The 9,691-nt window shown below is 38.9% G+C and overlaps 1 protein-coding gene across 4 annotated transcripts in view; it reads right to left on the bottom strand.

The window, feature by feature from the left end:
• LOC144656767 (uncharacterized) overlaps positions 1–9,691 on the bottom strand; it is a 77,896-nt gene that overhangs the window by 12,735 nt on the left and 55,470 nt on the right. For 2 of the 4 annotated variants that reach the window (XM_078517004.1, XM_078517005.1), the window contains exons 2-5: positions 5,760–5,803; positions 4,631–5,023; positions 3,268–3,495; positions 1,890–2,675 (exon numbers count right to left, since the gene is read on the bottom strand). In XM_078517004.1, the coding sequence (XP_078373130.1) occupies positions 2,403–2,675; positions 3,268–3,495; positions 4,631–5,023; positions 5,760–5,803 (938 nt within the window). In that variant the 3' untranslated portion in view covers positions 1,890–2,402. Of the gene's footprint in view, positions 1–1,889; positions 2,676–3,267; positions 3,496–4,630; positions 5,024–5,759; positions 5,804–6,343; positions 6,530–9,691 lie in introns of those variants that run through there. The other 2 variants (XM_078517008.1, XM_078517006.1) reach the window with 2 other exon arrangements.

Raw genomic sequence — 9,691 nt, 5'->3', positions numbered from 1 at the left:
ATTGTGTCAAAAGATACTTGTTTTTAAAAGATCTTGAGAACAGCAGACACGTAAAGATTTTAAGAAAAACGACAATTTTTTTTTAGTTTCACAGACTACTTGTCTTAATTAGCATTTTTTTCTACTTATTATTCAACTCACTGTGCTTTGTAAACCATTCAACTGAAGATGACAGATGCTCTGTCGGAACATGTCTTTGAAACTTAAAATAAAAATACTTGTTTTTGTTTCGTTTTAAGTGACGAGTAGCAATCAAGAGCTTCATTTGTCAACACGAAAATGTGTAATATAAGTATTAAGCAGACGTTGAACTTGCTACGTTGCAAACATAAAACCTGCGGCGGGCTGGATGTTTTGGAACATCGAATTCTCGATTCTTTATGGTTGTTCAATTTACAAGTTGAATGAGCGAGTAAGCAGGTCATGGTTTAACGGTCTGGTTAGTTTGTTCGTTTTAAGGTGACACGAATGAATGCCTTAAGCCTCAGGACATGTGCCAAGGAAACAAAGAAAGAAAAGATGCGCGCAAGATTACTCATTTACCTTGTCTAGTGTTGGATAATGTGCAGAATAAAAAAGCAAGCGATAGAATAACTGACTGCTGTCTTCATCTTCGTTGCCGGTTTGTTCCCTCAGATATCTCAGAAAGAAATCGTTGTCCTTGTTGATTCCGGACTAAAATATACCTTCAAAAAATCGCGAAATTTAAGACCTTCGAAATGTATTTTTTGACGTTTTGACGTATATAATGCTTTTAATGTAAATACAGTCAACGTTCCATTAACGGACATCTCTATAAGACGGACGGCTTCTTTAAGACGGACACCTGGTGTTGGTCCCGTCCCTGCCGTTTTTAAGTCATTTTACCGTAACTAAACTCCCTATAAGACGGACGCCTCTCTAAGACGGACAGTTGGAGCTGTTCCCGACGGTGTCCGTTTTAGAGAGAGTTGACTGTAAATAAACCACGAAATACCGTCTCGCCAAATTCGCAATATTAAGAACCCGCGAAGTTAGGTACCAATAAGGCACGTAATTACAGGCAAAGCGTATATAGTTTTTGCGCACAAAGCCTTTAACAAATTTCCCATGCATGCATTTCTAATTATCATCGTTAGGAGAATTTGATTCAAATCAGTTTATGGCCTTGGCCCGGTTGGCGATCAGCTCCTTTGATTCGACCAGTTGTTCGAAGGGTGGATAACGCTATCTGCTGGCTAAATCGTTATCCAGTGGATAAATAATCATAATGATAATGATAATCAATTTATATAGCGCATTTTTCATATGTAATGTTCAAATGCGCTGTACACATACTGTAATTTACTACACAAAGGCCGGACCAAAACACCGGGAACTTCATGCCCTACTCTTTGCGAATAGTGTGTGGGTTCTTTAACGTCCCCTGTTATAAGACTGAAGATACAGGAGACGGGACCTACGGCTTATCGTCCTTTTCCGAGAAGACTTCGACTTCTAAATGTTAGCAAAACATAATAAGCTATCGACTGGATAACGATTTGTCCAGCGGATAGCGTTATCCACCCTTACTTTCCTTCGCTTTTTCTATTTTAGAGCATCTGCATGTAAGTTAAGTTAAACTGCGATGAGAAATTTTATCGAACAGGTGTATGTTTGCACATTTTGGGCGCTCACTCGAGGAATTTAATTTAAGAAATTATTTAATAAATTTTTGTTTTTAAAAAAGAATCCATATGCGTCTTTCACGCGATTGACCATGAATTTGTAGATATGAAATGTAAAAACTATGTTTCTGTTGGTTTTTATGTATAGAACAGATAACTGGTTGTGGGACTCAAAGGAATAAAAACAAGCATTTTTTTATACAGTGTTGAAAACTTACTGCTTTAAAAATTAATTGTAGACACTTTAGGAATTTCTTTTGTCATTTTTAATAAGAATTATTTCTCAGGAAGGGAACCCTCTAAGCTATGTAAAATCAGTTATTTATTGCATTTAACGTAATAAAACAGCTGTGGTTAACATGTTGTCTACTTCATTTGCTTGATCATGATAAAATTTCTCCTCTAGGGAATAATGGCAATTTGGAAGATTCTTCTAAAATTCAGTGTGGCTAAAGTACCTTGTTTCTACATGTCCGAAGAAAAAGAAAACTTAAAAAAATCACGTTTGCTGTGACGTTACGTCAGCGCGGGCAGCAGCCCTCTACTTCCACCCATACTACCTTTCGGTCTTGTCGCCAACGTTAATTGAAATAGCTCTAAAAATTGTGCTTTCACAATACTAGAATCTTTTTATAATAGATCATTAATGCAGAGATTGTAGGAAATATTACTACCTTGTAGCTAACTTAACTAATACAGAATGCGGTTTCTGCCTGATAGCTTACTGACTCAATGCTACAAACGCCCTCAATAGAGTTACAAGAACCACAGGCCTTCCACACCGGCCAGAAGACACACGATCACCAATCCCATCCCCACAAATTTGCCAGCAGAGTTGGGCTCCTTTTCTCCTTCAGTAGGGCTCTTAGTTGTCGAAGCTGCGGCTGTGGAAGATTCGTGGCTCGCGCCTGGCACAAGCCTGAAGATCGTGGTAGAACCATCCAGTGGCTTGTATGAACTCACTCCGAGTGGTGTGAGTTTTCCAGTAGCTTTGTCATAAATCATCCAATATGTGTTCGTCTGGGGATCCTGATTGGACAAGAGGAATGAAGAGAAAAAAATAAAGCAATTTTCACTTGAGTGTCGAAAGTAATTCGCATTTGCTTTGGTTTTGCATAACTACGCTTTGTGATTGGTTAAAAATTCTCGAGCCACTTTCTGAGCCAATCAAAAGTAAAACCAAAACCAATCGTGACTCGCTCACACGCACTTTCCCGCGCTTCTCTTTGATTGGTTTTCTGGATTGCCTGTGTACTTTGTGATTGGCCAGAGTAATTACTTTGGTTTTGGTTTACGACACTCAAATGAAAAACCGCTCTAAACACTTAATAAAAACTATGAAGGCGACGTTTGATTGATCGGTTAATTATTACTGCATGTTTTATTTTCCATGAAACGTGACCTGCCAGACAACCACTTTCCAGGTTTCTTTAATCACTTAAGAGGTTGAGATGTGAATATAAAATGGCGCCTCGTCGCGTAATACATATAACGGTCCGTACTCCTTCTTTCATTCCTATTGATTTTTATATGACATTTCAAGAAGAATGAGATCATCACTTAAAAGACCAAAACTTTATGTATAACACTATAAAGGAGAATTAATTTGTTTGACACGTACCTGTTTGGTACCGTTCATAGAAGTGATGAAATGTCCGAGCCCTCCGTAGTAGGTGGAAGTGTATTTATTGAAAGGACCATTCTTCTCTTCATTGGCGGCTTTGTTCATGATGTCCACAAGAACCGTGCCATTAGAAACCTTGGTGATGAATGGAGCAGGAATGGGTTTGCCAACACTGGTGACATTCCAGTCTAGTTCAATGGTAACTGTGATTGCAGAGGGCGGTACCTGTATACAGATGGATAATATCATGTTTCTGTTAATGCAAACATTTTTGCGTAACTTAGATAATGATTAGTCAAGGAGTCGATGGTAGTGGTGATGATAGTGATGGTGGTTGTGTGGGTAGTCTCCACCACCATTACCAACACTACCACCCCTTCTACCTTCAGTATTCCAAGGCAACCACCATAAACACCGACAATACTATATCTCTACCAACACCACCATCACCATCACCATCACCACCTCCACCACAACCACCACCACGATTATCACCACTACTACCTTCATTATTACAAGGCTACCACCATCAACACCAACAATACTGCCTCAACCTCAACCAACACCACCACCACCACAACACCTACACGACAACCACTATTGCCACTACGAGCTTCACCACAACAACAATGCCATCTACCAACACTGCCAGTACATCACTTCTGCCACTTGCACCACCACTACCGTCAATATCAACACTACTACCTCCACTATTGCAAGGCCAACACCAATGCTAACACCAAAAACACTACCTCTACCAACACCACCAAAGGCATCACATCGGCAATGTTTAAAGTAGAAATGGTAACAATTATTGTGGTGGACGTGGTGCTGTTTCTGGTGATGATGGAGGTAGTAGTAGTGGAGATGGTGGTTGTTTTTGTGCCTGTGGAGAATGTAACCTTGATCGAGGCTGTCAATATTACAGGACCTACGTCACGGGGATTTCGCAGATTTTTGGTCTAAACTGTTCTAAAAATAAGTGGTATGCAATTGCAACTTAACCCATGAAAAACATTACCTTTAAACATCTAAAGAAAGATATAACCTTAATCTGTGAATACAAATCAAACTAGGTCTTTAAATATCGATTTTTGAAGACGCGCGGAAACAACTTAAAAAGTTAAGCATTTTTTTTTCAAGTTGCAGTCCATTTCCATCCGAGCCATCCGCAGCCAATTGCAAAGACGCTCGTTGCTCTAATATAGCAATTTTAAATAAAAAAGGACTATTACTTTAGGTTCCCTGCGACACAATTATATATTTTGGCTGTTCAAAAATCTGTTAAAATCCAGGTAAAATCCATGACAAAGCCCTTTTATATCATAAATGAAGTATGGCAGCAAGGCTAGTTACCAACCTGACCAGAGGAAGGAAATTGTTTGCAATATCCGGTCACAGTAGTGTTATGGCTTGAGTAGGTAGTGTAACGGAAAATGGTGGTAGACTGGTTCCGAGGCACGTAGGAACTCACTCCGCATGGAAGAGCTTCTCCAGTTTCCTCGTCAAAAAGCAACCAGTAGGTACTCGTTGCAAGATTTTGCTTGGTGCCATTCATGGCGGTGATCATGTATCCCAGGCCTCCATAGTAAGTACTGTCGTATTTGTTGAAAGGGCCTTGTTTGTTGTCCCCCGCAGCTTTGTTCAGGATGTCGACCAGCAGTGTTCCGTTCTGCACATTTGTGATGTAACTGGCTGGAACTGGTTTATTAAGCACGCTGGGGTCCCATTCAATCTTCAGGGTGACTGTGATCTACATCAACAGAAAAAGGTAGGAAGCCATTCTTGTTCACACTTTACGCTTCACACTTCACACTTCACGCTTCACGCTTCATCCTTCACGCTCCACGCAAGCACCGTATGCTACCAATTACCGTTATGCTCACGCCTAAAATGACCTATAATAAATTTAATAACAAGTACATTTTCGCTTGTAGTGGGGAGATTATAGCGATGCTAGGTATAATAACGGTGTTTGTCCAGTGCCAGTGAGTCTTTTGCTGAGAGGACGTCAACTCAAGTTTGCCTTTACCGTTTACCTCGGTGAATATTTTACGCTCGTAGAGCCACACGCGAAATTTTGTTTTTAAAGAATGTGGCAGAGCGAACACAAAAGGCCACACTACAATGAATAGTTATTTTTTTTTCATAAAGCAATAGCTGGCCAGTATTCCTTTATGAGGGTAATTTGTATAATTTGCATAAAATTCAATAGCCGTTGTTTTCACTTCTCCTTAACAACCATTAGAGTGTTGTTGCGCAAACTCGCTTGCCCGTGGGCACCGCTTTGTCATTCAACACAACCCTCTTGTAGCTTCTTTCCGTCCCTGGCTACTGAGAAATGAGCCGTGGATTTGTTGCTAGCAACTCGGTATGACGGCAACAACACCCATGAGGCAATGTTTTACGATAGCACTCTTAATAGTCAGTCTGAATGGTAAGAAAATAAACTCGAAAAAAAAAACAACGACATCAGGTGCACAGCTTACCTTAGATGCGGGTTCTGGAGAGTTTCTTTTTTCACGCAAATGGGCTGCAAGAAAGAGCAAATTTCGATTTTTATATTTTAAATATTATTGTTAATTTAGTGTTTCTAGAACTGTGTACTGCTGATGGCCGGAAATAGTTTGACGTTAATGAGCCGTGAACCAACCACGTCGTCTACCTTCCCAAGTTGTCTGAAGCGTTCTTTCACTCCTTTGTTCAAGACTTCGGAAGAAAACTACATTACAATTACAATCATTCAGCACTGTGTATAAAACTTATGGAGTACTCCCACTCAAATCTGAATACAAAGATATGTCGGTCAATGGCACTAGAAACTGTTAATGTTAATTTGCGCCATAGAAATCTTAAATATTATTATTATTATTGTATAAACTGTTGTATTAGAACTCTGTATTCGTTACCTCTTGCAAGATCGTGTTAGGCGATTAATTAACTTTTACCTTTTCAGTGGGTGACGCCACTAACGAAATTTTATTCTCCTAAGCGCCCATCTCCAGTGATAACGACCACTTTTATGAAATATAGCTACAGTTAAAACTCATAAATAGACAGTTCATAACTCTACCTTCTATGCTGCAGAGGGAAAAGCCGATCAACAAAATAGCGGATGATACTTTCATCTCCGTTCCGATTTGGTTATTCTTCTCCAAAAGATCACTGTTCTCAGTGGGTTCTTTAATAGGCAAGGGTAAGATGTCGCTGTTGTTTGCGCTTTTCAAGTGTTACTTTACTGGAGCTGCCAATGAATATTTGATTGGCTGCCCCAGACCATATATATAATGGAACATGTCGAAACATGGAAGCTAATTTCCACACCCAAGTCTGGTTAAATGGGTCGTGCGAACAAAGTTCTTGATTGTGTCAAAAGATACTTGTTTTTAAAAGATCTTGAGAACAGCAGACACGTAAAGATTTTAAGAAAAACGACAATTTTTTTTTAGTTTCACAGACTACTTGTCTTAATTAGCATTTTTTTCTACTTATTATTCAACTCACTGTGCTTTGTAAACCATTCAACTGAAGATGACAGATGCTCTGTCGGAACATGTCTTTGAAACTTAAAATAAAAATACTTGTTTTTGTTTCGTTTTAAGTGACGAGTAGCAATCAAGAGCTTCAATTGTCAACACGAAAATGTGTAATATAAGTATTAAGCAGACGTTGAACTTGCTACGTTGCAAACATAAAACCTGCGACGGGCTGGATGTTTTGGAACATCGAATTCTCGATTCTTTATGGTTGTTCAATTTACAAGTTGAATGAGCGAGTAAGCAGGTCATGGTTTAACGGTCCGGTTAGTTTGTTCGTTTTAAGGTGACACGAATGAATGCCTTAAGCCTCAGGACATGTGCCAAGGAAACAAAGAAAGGAAGGAGCACTTACACAGAATTGAAAGTTATGCGCGCAAGATTACTCATTTACCTTGTCTAGTGTTGGACAATGTGCAGAATAAAAAAGCAAGCAATAGAATAACTGACTGCTGTCTTCATCTTCGTTGCCGGTTTGTTCCCTCAGATATCTCAGTGTCGCCTTAAGAAATCGTTGTCCTCGTTGATTCCGGACTAAAATATACCTTCAAAAAATCGCGAAATTTAAGACCTTCGAAACGTATTTTTTGACGTTTTGACGTATATAATGCTTTTAATGTAAATACAGTCAACTCTCCCTTAACGGACACCTCTATAAGACGGACACTTCTTTAAGACGGACACCTGGTGTTGGTCCCGTCCCTGCCGTTTTTAAGTCATTTTACTGTAACTAAACTCCCTATAAGACGGACACCTCTTTAAGACGTACGGACAGTTGGAGCTGGTCCCGACGGTGTCCGTTTTAGAGAGAGTTGACTATAAATAAACCACGAAATACCGTCTCGCCAAATTCGCAATATTAAGAACCCGCGAAGTTAGGTACCAATAAGACACGTAATTACAGGCAAAGCGTTTATAGTTTTTGCGCACAAAGCCTTTAACAAATTTCCCATGCATTTCTAATTATCATCGTTAAGAGAATTTGATTCAAATCAGTTTATGGCCTTATCAGCTTCTTTGATTCGACCAGTTGTTCGAAGGGTGGATAACGCTATCTGCTGGCTAAATCGTTATCCAGTGGATAAATGGATAACGATTTGTCCAGCGGATAGCGTTATCTTTCTTTCCTTCGCTTTTTCTATTTTAGAGCATCTGCATGTAAGTAAAGTAAAACTGCGATGAGAAATTTTATCGAAAACAGGTGTATGTTTGCACATTTTGGGCGCTCACTCGAGGAATTTAATTTAAGAAATTATTTAATAAATTTTTGTTTTAAAAAAGAATCCATATGCGTCTTTCACGCGATTGACCGTGAATTTGTAGATATGAAATGTAAAAACTATGTTTCTGTTGGATTTAATGTATGGAAGAGATAACTGGTCGTGAGACTCAAAGGAATAAAAACAAGCATTTCATTATTAATTGTGTTGAAAACTTACTGCTTTAAAAATTAATTGTAGACACTTTAGGAATTTCTTTTGTCATTTTTAATAAGAATTATTTCTCAGGAAGGGAACCCTCTAAGCTATGTAAAATCAGTTATTTATTGCATTTAATGAAATAAAACAGCTGTGGTTAACATGTTGTCTACTTCATTTGCTTGATCATGATTAAATTTCATCTCACAATTTCAATACATTCGTCAACTAGGAAATAATGGCAATTTGGAAGATTCTTCTAAAATTCAGTGTGGTTAAAGTACCTTGTTTCTACATGTCCAAAGAAAAAGAAAACTTAAAAAATCACGTTTGCTGTGACGTTATGTCAGCGCGGGCAGCAGCCCTCTACTTCCACCCATACTACCTTTCGGTCGTGTCGCCAACGTTAATTGAAATAGCTCTAAAAATTGTGCTTTCACAATACTAGAATTTAATATAATAGATAATAGATCATTGATGCAGAGATTGTAGGAAATATTACTACCTTGTAGCTAACTTAACTAATACAGAATGCGGTTTCTGCCTGATAGCTTACTGGCTCAATGCTACAAATGCCCTCAATAGAGTTACAAGAACCACAGGCCTTCCACACCGGCCAGAAGACACACGATCACCAATCCCATCCCCACAAATTTGCCAGCAGAGTTGGGCTCCTTTTCTCCTTCAGTAGGGCTCTTAGTTGTCGAAGCTGCAGCTGTGGAAGATTCGTGGCTCGCGCCTGGCACAAGCCTGAAAATCGTGGTAGAACCATCCAGTGGCTTGTACGAACTCACTCCGAGTGAGGTGAGTTTTCCAGTCGCTTTGTCGTAGATCATCCAATATGTATTCGTCGGGGGATCCTGATTGGACAAGAGGAATGAAGAGGAAAAAATAAAGCAATTTTCACTTGAGTGTCGAAAGTAATTCGCATTTGCTTTAGGTTTGCATGGCTACGCTTAATGATTGGTAAAAAGTCTCGGGCCACTTTCTCAGCTAATCAAAAGTAAAACCAAAACCAAATGAATCGTGTCTCTTCCCGCGGTTCTCTTTGATTGATTTACTGGATTGCCTGCGTACTTTGTGATTGGCCAGAGTAATTACTTTGGTTTTGGTTTACGACACTCAAATGGAAGACCGCTCTAAACACTTAATAAACACTGTAAAGGTGACGTTTGATTGATCGGTTAATTATGACTGCCTGTTTTATTTTCCATGAAACGTGATGTGCCAGTCAACCACTTTCCAGGTTTCTATAATCACTTAAGAGGTTGAGATGTGAATATAAAATGGCGCCTCGTCGCGTAATGCATATAACGGTCCGTACTCCTTCTTTAATTCCTATTTATTTTTATATGACATTTCAAGAAGAATGAGATCATCTCTTAAAAGACCAATTCTATTAATTATAGAATTATAGAAAATTTATGTATAGCACTATAAAGGAGAATTAATTTTTTTAACACGTAC

This window comes from Oculina patagonica, chromosome 6, assembly GCF_052425735.1.
Source record: "Oculina patagonica isolate OP01 chromosome 6, crgOcupat, whole genome shotgun sequence".
NCBI classification, from domain to species: domain Eukaryota; kingdom Metazoa; phylum Cnidaria; class Anthozoa; order Scleractinia; family Oculinidae; genus Oculina; species Oculina patagonica.
Note: the sequence above shows the minus strand (reverse complement) of the source record. Positions and strands in the feature narration are given on the sequence as shown.